We start from the raw sequence: 15,286 nt of genomic DNA on the forward strand, positions 1-15,286 counted from the left end.
AACTGGGAACAATGGAAAGTGCATGCATTTCTGGAAGTGATGGACATTTGGGAGGGTAAGAGGAAGTCAGTTCAGCACCATTTGTTTAATTAAGAGTACATTAGGTCATATCTTGTGTAAAAGTAGACCATACATCAGTGTAGGATAGGATACATAATTTCTTAAAATTGATTTTGTTTCTGATCATATACCACAGCAAGGTACGTGCATAAAATAACAACAAAAGGTATTAATTGCCAAATGTTTACTTTAATTAAACCTTTTTAATGATACACAGTACAATGTATCCACTACTTTGCTAAAATTCACAACAAAAGCAGGTTTCATGTTTAAAAATACTTTTCATAATAAATTCATAAATAGATGAAGGTAAAGTATAAAAAATTACCATAGTATGCAAGCTTGCTCCCTTGTCTCCTCATATTCCAAATCATTTATAGTCAGTATTGTGATAAGAAAGTTTAAAAGCAAAATAGTTATTGATGATTAGAAATGTACAGCCTGCATCTCTTGAAGAAACCTTGAAAAGCAACAGATTTGTCCTAGAAAATGCAGAACCATTTTAACACTGTTATCACCCAACCCCTCAGATAATTTTGGAATGAAGTGAATGAATTCAATATGAATTAAGAGATTTTTTTCCTTCCCCCCCAAGAGGTGTGTGTGAGCCAGACTGGCTGGGATGCTCCCTGCTCTGGAGCTGTGGGGTTTTTACCTGTCAGATCTCAGCAAGTGAGGCACAGAAGAGGGAAAAGCTGGCAGACAGCACATCTGCCTATCAGAAATCTGAAACAGCAATCTTTCAACACAAAGAACTAAATTCACCTTCTGCTCAGTACAGGCCTGGATCTGTTCTCTGTCTGGCAGGACAGGGTCGGGTGTCCCCCACTGGCTTCCCCTCTTTTGGGAATGGTTTTTGTGTCCCACACCATTCCAACATAACTCTGTGGGGATTCCCTGATGCTGCACCACCAAACCCTATCAGCAAAATTATTCTCCTCATCACTATTATCACTCTCTTAAGAAAGCACTGATTTTGTCAAGTATCAAACAACTTTTCACACTTTTACCTATTTTAATAACATTTATAAAGGGAAAAATCTTACTTATGCACAGCATTGAAATAGGAAATGAACATGAAAAACGCAGAATAATCAGGATGCTCTGCCTTTCACATTAATGATTTTTTTTTCTCTGATAATTATTTCCCTTTAGTGCAAAAACCATTTCCACACAAATTTTGTGCTTTATTTGCAATGGTACCGAGATGCTTTAGAAGACATTGGGAGGCATCTGCCTGCAGCTTTCATGTCTGTGTAAATTCAGCTCTTGGCTCACTTTTTAAAAATGCCTTCAAGTTTCCAATACAAGTTTGCATGCTGTGTCCAAAGGACAATCTTCCCAACCCTTGTTTTCACATAGGATTGTCCAGGCACCCAAAACGAGCAAGAGCTCCACTTTTGGTGAAGTCCTTGGAAATCTACCAGTATTAGTTAATAGGAAAGCTGTTAGTGGTTTTAGCTGGGCTTCATTTAGGTTTTTCCCCCTGAAAAAAAACCTTTTTCCAGTACACTGAGAGTAAGAAAATCATCAGGACTTCTCCTCTGTTCTTAAGTATTCTCATTTTTCTCAAATTTTGTTTTGCAAAGCAAACGTTAGCAGGTTTCTGGACCGACATTTATTTGGTTTTATATTTACATAATTATAAATATTTGTACAAGTTCCATCTGTGATGGACTGGATGAGAAACTGGAGATAAAATTAGCTTAGAATCAATATAAAGGGTAACAAAGGCTCCTGGGAACCACATTCTGCTGATGATTTCATTTCAGTATTTGCCTCTGCATTCCACTCCCAAGTGCTACAAGGCAGAGATCAATGTCCCCTCCTGTGCTTTTGTAATATTTTTGCACACTTTGGTACTGCCAAAAAGAAATGATAAATACTAATGCAAATACATGAGCAGCCAAGGGGATCTGCTTAAAAGCAATTACTGCACCATAGTCTTGTTAATGTTCAACTGGCAGTAAACAGATTTCTTGGCAAATGTTTCTGCTGTGAACTCTGAACAAGCACTGCTGCATTATTCACTTGATGTACATCACTGCCCATTTGTACCCTGAGAGCTGAAACCCGGGTTTTTACCAGTAAATCACAGGTTTATTGCTCCTCACTCTCTTCACCCAGCTATCCTTTTGGTTTCAATAGGATTAATGGAGTTAAACCAACAATCTTTTTAATGCCTGAATTTCACAGCTCTGTGTGAGTCCCAGGTTTGATAGTCTTCAGCAGGGCAGTGAAAAAAAGAAGGGTTTGATAATCAAAATAAACTTTAACTACTGACAGCCCAAGCACTACCAGCTGCTAACCTTAAAAATAACCAAATCTTCAGGTTTCTTCTGAAAAAAAAACACATTAAAAATAAACCAGGTCTTCTATTTCTTTTGTTAAGTTAGGAGGGCATGCAAACTTGTACTCTTATTACAACACAGAAGAGCCAAGAGCTAAAAGACAAAAGAAGATTTAAAGCCATGGTTTTAGTTTTCTGCAGGAAACTGAAAAACTAATTGGAATAGGTGCCTTCATTTAAAGTACAGCAAACAAATCACTGCTGCTGTATTGCACATTTTGTGACTGAACAGACTGACCTGCAGACAGAGTCCCATCCTTCAAGCCTAGTTTAAGAGATAAATCCAGGCAAATTGTAATTAAAAGTGTAGTGCCTGGTCTAATTCTACTTATTCACTAAACAAACCTCAAAATGAAGTAAATGAATCACTAATTCCTCCATTCTTCATCTATTATAAAAACACAGTCACTCACTGGCTGCACTGGAAGCAGGATTTATATTCACTTTCCTTCTTGTTCCAGTTTTAAGACGAGTTACTATGTAAACGATGGGTTTCAGTCTGAGGAGTAGCAATACTGTCCTTAAATGAATGTGGATTTTTGTCAGCATTAAATAATTTGGCACTAATCCTGCAGGCAGTGGGGGGCTGAGCTCATCTGGGGGTCCCTGTTCAAGCAGAACTGCAGGACCATGACCTACAGATAAAAACTGCAGTGGGTCATGACACAAAGTCAAATGTTTGCAAATATTCTGAACCTTAAGGATCTCACCAGGAGGAGAAGCAGTCACCAGCACTGAGCTTTAGCTTGGACTGTCTTCAGAGTTTCTCCTGAGAGCAGAACACAGGGAACACACCAACAACTCTAGGATTTGGAAAATTCCCATTTTCATTCTCATTCCCAATTTCAAATCCCCAAATGTCTAGCTGGACATTTATTGCCTACTGTCTTTGGAAGTAGGAATATCCTGGAAAACTACCCAAAAACACTACCAAGAGCTGCAGCTCAGCCTGCCCTTCTGTAGAAAATACCAGAATTATGAAAACTATACTAGTTGAAAAATTTAAGGCCTTTTCATTCTCACAACTATAAAATTTGAAAACTAACCCCTTAGATAGAAGCAAACAGGCTACACATTACTGCTCAGTTATCTACCTCACAGCTTAAAAAACCAGAAAGAGCAGAGAATGGTTTAATATTTGCTACAGGAAGATGAATAGTACTAAAATTGGTATCCATTAGCCCTTTCCTAAATGTTCCTAATTTTCATGACACTGGATATGTTGGATGACTAAAGTGGTGCAGGCCTAGTAGCAAAACAATTCAAGTCCTTTTTGTTCTGGATTTTTCAGAGTCAAGTGACTTCAAATTAGAGCTTTTTGAAAAGCAAGCTCCTTCATATTACCAGGATCACAGAAATCACTTGCCATCCCTGAACATCTTTGCTTTATCTGCAGAGTTTAAAATATTGCTGCTCCTGCTCTCTTTGCAAATCCACTTTTGTAAGGTGCCTGAGAGTGTAAATGCAGAGGAATCCATCAGGACCTCAGCCACATCTACAAGATAATCTACAGAGCTGCATCTGAAAGAACTGGATTATGAAATCTATTTTACTTTATGTAGACTTTTGATCCACTATGAGAGATTTTTCCTGCTGAGTGTTTTCAAGAAATGAAAAGCAACTGGTAACTCGTGATAGGGAGAGGGGAACATTTGGGTACAAAGCTGGGAGGGAACCACTCAAAAAGCCACTGGTTTCTCACAACCAAGAAGTTGCAATCATCCAGTTCTCAGCTATTCTGAGCTCTTCTTTCCCATTATATGCCCATGTGGTACTTAAAGAGAAGGTTTAAAAAACAAAACCAATAAAAAACTCAAATCCACTTATGCACTCTGGTAACAAACCATCAAAAGTGTGACCAGAATGAACCCTGTGTTTGACCGTTAGGCACATGGCAAGAGATCTTGAGGTCTTGGCTACAGTCACTTCAAGGTTTCTCAGTTCCTGTTTCCAGTGGTGCAGGTCTTGAGTTGTGGAATGAAATGGTGGAGACCTGAGGGTAAAATCCTAGTGATGCTTCCACTGGGAAAAAGGAGCTATCACTGAGCAAACAACAAATGAAATGCATCTTCCCTCTCCTCAAGGCTGTTTTAAATCACCACCCTGGTCCAATCCTGCTCCTGATAGTGCTCAGGCTGGTTTTGCTTTCTGTTAAAACACTAACTTCAAATGATAACAAAACCTGAGAGAAGCTCCCCCACCTGGGCCTGCTCCAACAGCACCTAGCAATTCACATGTCCTAGGCCAGGTGACTGCTATTTGGTCCTGTAATCAAACTTGGGCTATTATGGCCCTTGAAATACCATTATCAAAGACACTGACACTTTCTGGTCACTGGTGGAGTGCTAAGGACTTGAAGAGACACTGTCAAGATTGCCTATTCCAAAAGTGACCTCCTTTGCCACCAGCCCCATGTTAATGCTCAGACCCTTGGGTTTGCATCAGTCTCTTCCCCAAACAGATGTCTTCCCTCCCCAAAATACCAAGTTCAAAGTCGTTTCCTCCATTTTTGTAACTCGTATGAAGGTTACAGAAAATAAAATGGTGGGGACAAACGTTGAGCAAGTTTTTCAGAGGGTTTGACTTTTAGGACCACCTCTCCAAAGTCCCTTTCTAAAAATAAGACACCGAAGCAAACAGGATTGTGTCTAACTTCTACAAAACTGCTGGTTTCACAGGAGGAGGAGGAGAATATGGCTACCATGCTACTCAGCATTAGGGTGAAGCACCATCTAAATTCCAGTAAAGTTAGGGATATCAGCTAGCTCTTATCAGCAACCACACCCCCAGCCTTCCCCAACGTCTTTGCTGTCCAGCTTGATGCTGTCAGTGTTCTTCTCACGGATCATGGGCCCTCCATGCCTCATCATCAGCTCCGTGGCCATCTTCACAAACGCCTCCTCCACGTTGCTGGAGTCCTTTGCAGAGGTCTCAATGGCACAGATGATGTTGTCATAGCGTTCAGCCAGGCTCTGAGCTTCTGCCAGCTGAACCTCTCTAAGGCCACTTAGGTCAGACTTGTTTCCTGCAAGGAAAGGAAACAACAGAGGGATTTTTAATGGCTGTTTGTGTCACAGGAAGCGTTAGGCAGGAGGTTCTGGGTTGTCCAAGGAAGCTGAAGAATTTCCATTCTGTAGGTTTTCAAAATGTGACTGAAAGGACCCTGACCAACCTGAGTCTGGCCTTGCTCTGAGCAGGAGCTTGGACTGGATCATCTCCCCAGCCCTTTCCAACCTGTGTTTCTGTATTACCCATAAAGAACAGGAAAAGGAACTGACGAGTGGCTGCAGACTCTAACCGAAGAGAATAGGCTAGAAATTGAAGTTAAAACCATTCTGTGAAAACAGCAGCTGTCTGCTGATTCCTAGGGAAATCTAGAATGGCACTGCTGTTGTATTAGCAGCTCTACAAGAGCCACATCTGAGTCCAAAATACTTGGGCTGGAAAGCAGAACTTCCAGCAAAGAACTGACAAACTCTGATTGCCCCAAAGTCCTTCCAAAACATCCTGTCTGCTGAAGTGGATGTGTGTTCCAACAAAAACATATCAGCTTACTATGATGGAGCTTCCCTGGGCCCTGGAAACCTAAAGATCTTTATGATGAAATGAAAAATGAGAGAGGGGAGGAGGGGAGGGGAAGGGAGGGGAGAGGAGAGGAAAAGGGAAGAAAGGACTCCACAGCAACTGTGCTTCGAAACTGGGCAATCCTGGGCATCCTACTTCTCCATTAAACGAGATGCAAAGAACTCAAAGTTGTCTACTTCTTAACAGAAGTCAATCAAGGCAGAACATCTCTGCTTCAGTGAATCAGCTCTTTTGGTAAAATTTCCAATTGGGTCTGTTGCACACACCTTAACTTCAACCAAAACTAAAACCTGTGGCCATATTAAGCCAGCAGTGACATTTCCAACTCACCAATGAGTAACTGCACGATGTTGGAGCCAGCATACTTCCTGACATCCTCGATCCAGCGAGGGATGGACTGGAAGGAGCCTCTCTTGCTGATGTCGTAGGCCAGGATGGCCCCGTTGGCGCTGCGGTAATAACTCTGGGTGATGGTCCTGAACCTCTCCTGGCCAGCTGTGTCCCAGATCTGCAGCTGGGGGGACAGCACAGCGTGAGACATGTGACACTGTGACACCAGCGACACCCAGCACAGCGTGAGAGATGTGACACACAGCGACACCAGTGACACACAGTGACACCCAGCACAGCGTGAGAGATGTGACACACAGTGATACACAGCACACAGCGACACCAGTGACACACAGCGACACCAGTGACACACAGTGACACCCAGCACAGCGTGAGAGATGTGACACACAGTGATACACAGCACACAGCGACACCAGTGACACACAGCGACACCAGTGACACACAGTGACACCCAGCACAGCGTGAGAGATGTGACACACAGTGATACACAGCACACAGCGACACCAGTGACACACAGCGACACCAGTGACACACAGTGACACCCAGCACAGCGTGAGAGATGTGACACACAGTGATACACAGCACACAGCGACACCAGTGACACACAGCGACACCAGTGACACACAGTGACACTCAGCACAGCGTGAGAGATGTGACACACAGTGATACACAGCACACAGCGACACCAGTGACACACAGTGACACCCGTGACACAGCAGACAGTGAGAGACAGGACACGGTGACACACAGTGACACAGCACACACTGACACAGGTGACACACAGCACACACTGACACCAGTGACACAGCACAGGGTGAGAGACAGGACACAGTGACACACAGCACACATTGACACCAGTGACACAGCACGGACACAGTGACACACAGCACACACTGACACCAGTGACACAGAAAAGGGTGAGAGACAGGACACAGTGACACAGCACACACTGACACAGGTGACACACAGCACACACTGACACCAGTGACACAGCACAGCATGAGAGACAGGACACGGTGACACAAGCACACAGGGACACACAGTAGCTGCTCTCCTCAACCAGGAGCGATGCCTGGAGAGGCTCCCTGGAGTAGGCTGGACAGAATTAAAGGAATAAAGCAGGGATTTATTAAAAGCCCTTCAAGGGATACACCTTGGGCAGTGCAAGAGCCTGGCCATGGCTACACATCCAGGATGGACCCAAGATGGACTCAGAGTCAGGAGTTTTCACACTTTTCTAAATTTTGGTCCATTTCCATCTTGGGGTTCATTGTCCAATCCCAGCTCCAGGTTCTGCAGTCCCACCCTCCCAGATTCTCTCCTCAATTCGCTGCTGTTTGCACTTTTTGGGGCTGAAGCTGCAGCAGTGTCCTTGGTTCTGGGGCTGGAAAAGGACTTTTGTCTGACTGAACTGTGAGGAGAATTCGCTGACACTTTATATGAAGTTCATAGTTATCCACTAATGCAGTACAGAATCTAGAAAATAAAAAAGCTAACACTTAAGGTATCATTTCTCCCCTTAAGGCATCAAGAAAGAAGAGTTGATCCAGGAGCCTTGATCCAAAACTCCTGTATATCCAATACATTCTAGCCCTGTGCTTATCTAGCCTTTTGTTCATGATCTAAGGATGAGAATATGTGCTTGAGAACCTTGATATAAACAGATATAAAATAATTATATATAAGTAATCTATGCTGAGAACTTGGCTGCTCAAAGTTTGTACCTGCATCAGTTGGGACCCTGGTTTTTCCTGCCAGTGAGCTCCTTCTGTGGCAGATTTTGGAATTCTATTGTGTGCCCAGCCCTACCCTTTGTCACCCTCTGCAGCAGAACAAGGTGCCAGCCTGCAGCCAAGCTCATCTGGTGTGTCACTGGAACTACAGGTGGGTTTTGGCCACCACACTGCCTGTGTTTCTGCCAGTTCTGCCACAGGGCAGGAACAAAGGGAGCAGGATGTGGGCACATCATCTGAGAGCACTGATGCTGCTTTAGAAGGAAACAGGAGACAATGACAAGAATACAGACAAAAGAGTGTATGCCAGCAATCCTAGGTGTCACTAAAGCCAGTCAAGGATCTGGTCAGTCTATCACCTGTCCTTTCCTGGGTGCTAAAACAGACATCACATCTGGGCAGGAAGAAGAAATGCTTGCTTTATATACTTCTGCCTAAATCCAGCAGCATGAGAATTATGGGTTTGGAACCAGAGTTTGAGTTCCCAGTACTAGATGTTCCAGAGGAGGAAACCAAATAATTCAGAGTGGACACCTGCTCCTAGGGAATTTCTTTGTAAATCCTGTTGTTTTATAGGTTGTCTAATGTCCTGGAACATGATGGCTTATATTCCAGGATCGTTTAATCCAAAGTAACTGTGGATGTTTTCATCCTCCATATAAATCTCTAATTCTTTCTGAGTCTTCCAAAGCTCTTGGCTTCATTATATAGTCACATTGAAACTAAAGAATTTCCTTTTATAAATTTATATTCTGTTGCATTTTCATGCTCTATCCCCAAATGATAACAGAGAGAGCACTGCTTGTCTTTTTGTGCCATTCCTTATATTCTGCATCTCCACTGAAACAGGACATAAGCAAATACTACTGGGGCTTTTAATCCTCCCACAGCATGGATCTTTTATTCATGGTTTCCCCTCTCTCTCTGAACCTCCTTATTTGAAAGTGTCGTCAAAAACTTAACACAATGTGCCAGTGCTATTTTATACCAAATAATATGGAATCATTTTTCCTTTTATCTCTTCTGCACATTGGTGTTTTCTTTGTATCTTCTGACTCTGCTGCATTTTTGAGCAGCAAATTTCACTTTGGAGAAGGCAGTGCTGATAAGATCTCATTTCCTGTGCTAAGCAAGCATTCAGATCCCAGCTGATATATGTACAGCCCAAAAGGAATCAAGCCAAGGAAAAAGGACTTCTCAGTTCTGGTAAGAGTGTTCTCAGAGCAGGGACTGCTCTGTAATGGACTCAGAAAACCACAGAGCAATGATTATTAATAAACAGATAACAGTGCAGAGCAGTCAGCAGCAATTACCAAGGACAAGGAAATTGGGGCCAGGTTTATGGATGATCTCTGTACTCAAATCTCCCACCAGACCTTTGTGTTTGTTAAATTTCAATACTTGATTAGGTCAAGTGCTAGAAAAGGTTAATGATGATCACTCAACTCTTGGGAAGGGCCTGAGGGATTCTGTGCATACAGACAAATTGGAAACATTTGAATTAAAAAATAAAATTGTTTTCACTCACACTTTTCATGTGGTGTAAATAAAAGTGCAGAGTGACTGAGGTAAGAACAACTCCCCCCATAGTTTGGAAGCTTGAAAACCTTGTCACATTGTTTGCAATTTAAATAATGTCTTCTATCATTAAGAATACACACTACAGACACAGCAAGGAAGTTTTATGAAGCAGATTACTTAATGTAAAGCAAGCTGTATAAAGGAAAAATACAGCTAGTTTGCTCGACAGCATCTTTAGAAAATTCTAAGATAAATATTTCCATGTAACATTAATCAGACTGATACATGGTTAAAAATAAAATTTAAGTAATTACAAAAATACCAGTTCTGATCCTAAATAAACACCGTTTTCTCCAGCATATCTACAGAGACAAATTTCACCGAATTCTACTGAAAAAGAACCATGACAACTATACAGAAATACCAATCACAACTACAACTTTAACCAGCTCATGCAAAGTAAAAGTTTTATATAGTATTTCTGCTAAGCTGTATTTACAAGCATGTAACTCATGTAAATAACAGTTGAAAACTTTGGACAAAAAATGTAGCCTTAGTATTTCTCATTCAAAAGTCCCTCAGTTTAAGTGAAAAGTTAAATAAAAAAGAGCTGTACTAGCCACAGGTTACTAAAGAAAACATACTCATGTATTCTTTTGTATTTTACAAGTGTGTGACATATGTTGTAAATGACACAAAGTTCTTAATTATTTATTTCCTTGATTTAAAGTGCTTCAGGCTTTGTAAATAACATGATGGTAGCCATGTCTGTCACTCAGAAACCTTTTAAAGCAGCTCCTGATTTTGTAATTACTCAGGAAACTCCTTTGGTGCAGGAAAGGCAGAGAGAAGTTGGGATTGCTGGAGAACTGTGCTGAATTCATTTGGAACTACTAATTAAAAACACCTCTGGAATCAGAGATTGGTGGCAGGCCTTCAGGGGGACCACTGCTAGGAACAAAAGAGAACAGGGTAAAGACCAGGGAATAAATACTCATTGTTCAGAAGGAATATGGCAGAATAAAGGAGCCACCTTTCTTGTGCCCTTTGTTTCACCACTGAATACTCATTTATTCACTGAAGTTGATTATTTTGATCTGCTCTTAGCTTGGAGCTTTTTGGACAGCCATCCTCTTCATGGTGGAACATAAAGAACAGTGAGAGACACCAGGAAAAATCTGTAACAAGGACTGTTTCAATTGGATGTAAGGAGGAAAACAGAAGTTGATAAAATTAATGGAGGTTCTCTGGAAGATCATTCTGGGATGTCTGCTCAGGCTCACAGAAAGCAGATTTTGAACTACAGAAATAGATAAAATGTTGAAGATGGTGAGTGACAGGTTGGCCAAAGAGCACAGTAAATTATCATTATCAAAAGGGCCAATGTGGCTGCTTCTTGCTCAAAGGTTAATTCTTAACAGATGGCCCCAAGACACATTAAATAATTTCTCCCTCCCTTACTTCTTACATAATTTATTAAGTACTTTCCTGATTCTTCTAAAGTATCACAGGAGTTCAGGTGTACTTTTGCTTGTGGAGCAGCATAAATAATGACTAAGTACATCTTCCAGCTGATACCTTCCTTTACAAAAACAGAAATGTCACTTTTGCAGCAATATTCCATAAAATTTCCCAGCAGTGAAATACTGGACCTAAAGACTGTGCTAAAACTGTGTCTGAATCCTGTCATCTCAAATGGCAGACAATAATATACATTCCTGTAGGCTGGCAAATCACACCACTTGCTCCTAAAAACATTTATTGAAACTGCCTTGTAACTTAATCCATGCAGTTTTTGCCAAAAGCAACATCTCTGTGGCAGTGTATTTCAATTTAAAGTGATATTCACAGACAGGACAATCAGGATAAACTGTTCCATTCAAATGTTTCCCTACACGATTTTCAGAGAATGAGGAATCCCTCTTTTCTGGGAATGCAGTATTCCCATTTGGTCCATGGTATGAGTGTCAAAGTGAGTTAACAGAGAGCAACATTTTCCTCTGGATATCAAAGAATATTGCTGCCAGTAGCTCTGCTTTAATCTGTGCAGCAAAGTTATTAAATCCCCAGTCAGGAGACAAGACAGTTAACAAGTCACAGCTTTGTATTACTGGAAATTTGGCCAGGTCATGACACAAAATACATTTTGGGCCATTCTGAAAGGAACACAGCTCACAGCCACGAGGCCTGAATCAAAGCCAGTAATCTTGATAACATATGGGCTGAAAAAGCTTGTAAATGAAGAAGTGCAATGGTACATAAAGAAGTATTTGTTGTAAAAGGAATGTGTTTTCAACTGTTCTCTCCTGCTACTTTCTGAAAGTCATATTGAGAGAGAAAAATTACGGCATAGAGGAAAAAATACTTTATGCAAAACACTATGAAATGACAGCATAATGTAGAAATTAAAGACAATTAATCAGCTTACAGGAGGCAATTCATCAAAAGAAAAAGACTTTTGTTATTACTAACCATGATTTATGGACTTGGACTTAGAAATGTCCTTGCCTATCATTATGTAAAGTCTTGGTTCCAGCATTTTATAAATATCTTTTCTTACAGTGACATAACAGTTATAAAACATTTTTGTTCTGTTTGCCAGATTTTTTCTGTCACTCAAAGAACAAGTAATTATTTTATCAATAGGACTTTGATCACTATGCATTAAGTGACTAACACCACTTTTAAACCCTTCTGAGTGATTGACAAGACAACTTTTGGACTCTACAGTCTGTACTGTAGAATTCAGCCAGCTAGGAAGGATGGCTTTTAGAGAAAGCAGCATGCCACAATTTCAACCAGCATGTACTAGAACATTTCTTTAAATGAAGACAGCCTGCAGACATTTCATAAAGCTGATCTCTTTCCATATGAAGTTTAGTCAGCTTCAGCAGCAGAGGATGGAGCACCACGTGAGACACTTGAAAGAATACAGCTTCAAGGTGCAAGGAAAGCCTCAAGTTTCATAAATAATTTAGAAAAAGTTATTTGGAGCACCTTAACCATCAGTATTCCAACAGGCATCTTTTCCCTTATCAAAAAAAACCAAACCAACAAACAAAACACATCAAAAGAAAATGAGATCTAAAATCCTTGGGTTCCAAATGTTTCAGAAACATTATGTAACTGTGATGGAACATTTGAAGTTTGAAACAGAAAGGGGCACGTTTAACCTTAAATTGTTTGTTTCAATCTCAAAATAAGTGTTGTTGGGTTGCAACACTACTCTTAGCCAGACTAAAAATGAAGTTTAGGCCACTGGGGAGGTGAAAAAAGTTTTTGTAGACAATTTGTTTTGAGGGAACTTCTAAATATGAGCCTCTAAGACATTATAAAACCAGGAATTTTCTCATTCCTGCACAATTTGCTAAATAGAAAACAATACTGTATTGAGTAGTATAAACCCCTAACAAAATCAAAGTAGCAGACAATTAATTACCTGGCCTGCTTTTTAAGGCAAGAAGTGCAAGTAGTGCGTGTAAGGCAGCTCAAAAAAGTGTCAGAAAATGCTTCCTTATTTCCTGTTTCCAAAAGCACACTGAGCAAACCTAATCCAGGTTATATGGGCTGCTCTGAAATCTCAATCCAACTGGAAAAGTCTGATTTAAACTTCACACTCCCCCCACACCTTAACAGACCAAACAAAAGAAACCCCTCCAAGTAAATGCTTTCATATTCTGGCTGTGTCCCTGACTCAGCAGCTGACAAAAGAATCTCTAAGGTAAATCAGCAAGAGTGTTGGATTAATTTCCCTAAAGTAATACTTAAAATTCTTCAATATGTGCATTCCTCATTTTTTTTTCTAAGTGGAAATACAGAACAACCCAAAGAAAAAGGAAGCTTCGAGACCTTGCACTTTCTTACTTGTTTTTCATAAAATACTTAGAAATAACACACAGGTTTAGTTACAGACAGGCAGGGACATTCAGGTGTAAGTGGTGACAATTTGAAAAAGCACACCTAGGAAGTTTGGCTGATTTCCTGGGGCACTCCTGAAGTTCCTGGCACCAGGAACAGACACATTTGTCCCTTTCTATGAGCCTGGTATTTAAAATGAGGCTCTCCTAAAGCAGAACCCCACTCCTCACTTGCCAGAAGTGTGGAAGAGGCACTGACAGCTCCAACAGAAAACCTGAGTTTGCTTTTCAGCTCCTCAGCCCCAGCCAGACTGACAGGCAAAGGTGTGATACCAACAAGAAAATAAACACTGCTGCTGGGTGTGGAACTGCTAATCCCTCTCTTTTCCTAAAAAATGCGAGCCTTCATTTCTTCTGCTTCCTGCAACTTTCAATATTCTGCTCACCGAAGTTAATTTATAAGAAAAAAAAAATGACAGAGGACTTTGGCACCTACTTTGGTAAACACAGGCCAAACCTGACCGCATCACTGTATTTATGTGTCACCAAAAACTTTACATTTCCCCCATCTTTTTCTAGGAAGTGACTGAATTAAATGATTTTTAGTCTAACTAGGGGTAAGGATATTTGCACGACCCCATTCTGGAGGGGCTGGTGAAGGGATTGATCCGAGTTTAAAGCATCTGCTATAAACCTTAGATGCTTTAAACATTTTCTCCGCATTTAATGCTCTAAACATTTTCTTTACTTGCACTGCCGTGCTCAGAGGGTGAGCGCAGTTTTAGGGAATCTGTGCCACCGAGAATCTGAGCATAGATCCTGCATGTCTAGGCTCTTTCTAACCTTAACAACCAGCTGATTTCCTCCAGCATAAAAAAAAAAAAAAAAAAAAGAGCAGATGTCAAATTTAGAATTTATTGGTCCTATGAAGAAGAACCGTAAAAACGGCACTTCCTGTGACACCCTGTAAGCAGTGTCTGAAGATAAAAACACGCCTAATTTAAGAACCTTCTCTCAATCTGCCAGTTGCACATCCCTTTCTGGAAACACGAGAGCCCAGCTGAGCTTTCCTCTGCCTTGTAAACAGCCCGGGGCCAGAAGGGAGCCGGGGGAAAGAGGGGGCAAGGCAGGCTGAGGGGCTCGGCACCGGGGCTCTGGGCGGAACCGGCCCGGTCTGGGCTCGCAGCCGCTCCTGCCCGGCCCGTTCTCTCACCTTCACCCGCTTGCCCTGGATCTCCAGGCTCTTCATGGTGAAGTCCACGCCGATGGTGCTGCCCTGGCGCTCGGAGAAGGCCCCGGTCTTGAAGCGCTGCACCAGGCAGGTTTTGCCCACGCTGGCGTCGCCGATCAGCACCAGCTTGAAGAGGAAGTCGTAGCTCTCCTCAGGGTCGGGGCCGGCGCCCAGCGCGGCCGCTCCGGGCATGGCGGGGAGGCTGAGGCCGAGGGCAGCCGGCTCGGCTCGGCTCGGCTCGGCTCTGCGCAGCCGGCACCGCCGGCACCGCCCCGGGACCGCCCCTACCGGGACCGCGCCGCTCCGGGACCGCCCCTGCCCGGCCCGCTCCGCCCGGCACCGCTCCGGGACCGCTCCGGGACCGCCCCTGCCGGGACCGCCCCGCTCCGGGACCGCCCCTGCCCGGCACCGCTCCGGGACCGCCCCTACCGGGACCGCCCCGCTCCGGGACCGCCCCTGCCCGAAGCTGCCCCAAGCCGGCACCGCCCGCGGCCGGGATCGATCACTGGGCAGGGATCGGTCACTGAGTGGGGCTGGGTCACTGCTCCAGTTCTGGGGTGCTGATTATCAGCAGTGGTTCTGGGGTGCTGATGATGAG

General features: G+C 42.6%; 1 protein-coding gene across 2 annotated transcripts; it reads right to left on the reverse strand.

Annotated features, from left to right (window-relative positions):
- Positions 1–229: 229 nt before the first annotated feature.
- Positions 230–14,963, reverse strand: RAB43 (RAB43, member RAS oncogene family). 2 transcript variants are annotated; one of them, XM_014869784.2, is made up of 3 exons: positions 14,671–14,963; positions 6,326–6,509; positions 230–5,435 (listed from the first exon to the last, which is right to left on the reverse strand). In XM_014869784.2, exons 1-3 carry the CDS (start codon positions 14,878–14,880, stop codon positions 5,182–5,184), a joined length of 648 nt encoding a protein of 215 aa, XP_014725270.1. In that variant the 5' UTR covers positions 14,881–14,963; the 3' UTR covers positions 230–5,181. The 2 variants fall into 2 exon arrangements, with proteins under 2 accessions (XP_014725270.1, XP_088027835.1); XM_088171709.1 differs by lacking the exon at positions 14,671–14,963 and having other exon boundaries at positions 5,281–5,435; positions 6,326–14,602.
- Between the last annotated feature and the right edge of the window lie 323 nt (positions 14,964–15,286).

Source organism: Sturnus vulgaris, chromosome 11, assembly GCF_052056855.1.
Source record: "Sturnus vulgaris isolate bStuVul1 chromosome 11, bStuVul1.hap1, whole genome shotgun sequence".
Taxonomy (NCBI): Eukaryota; Metazoa; Chordata; class Aves; order Passeriformes; family Sturnidae; genus Sturnus; species Sturnus vulgaris.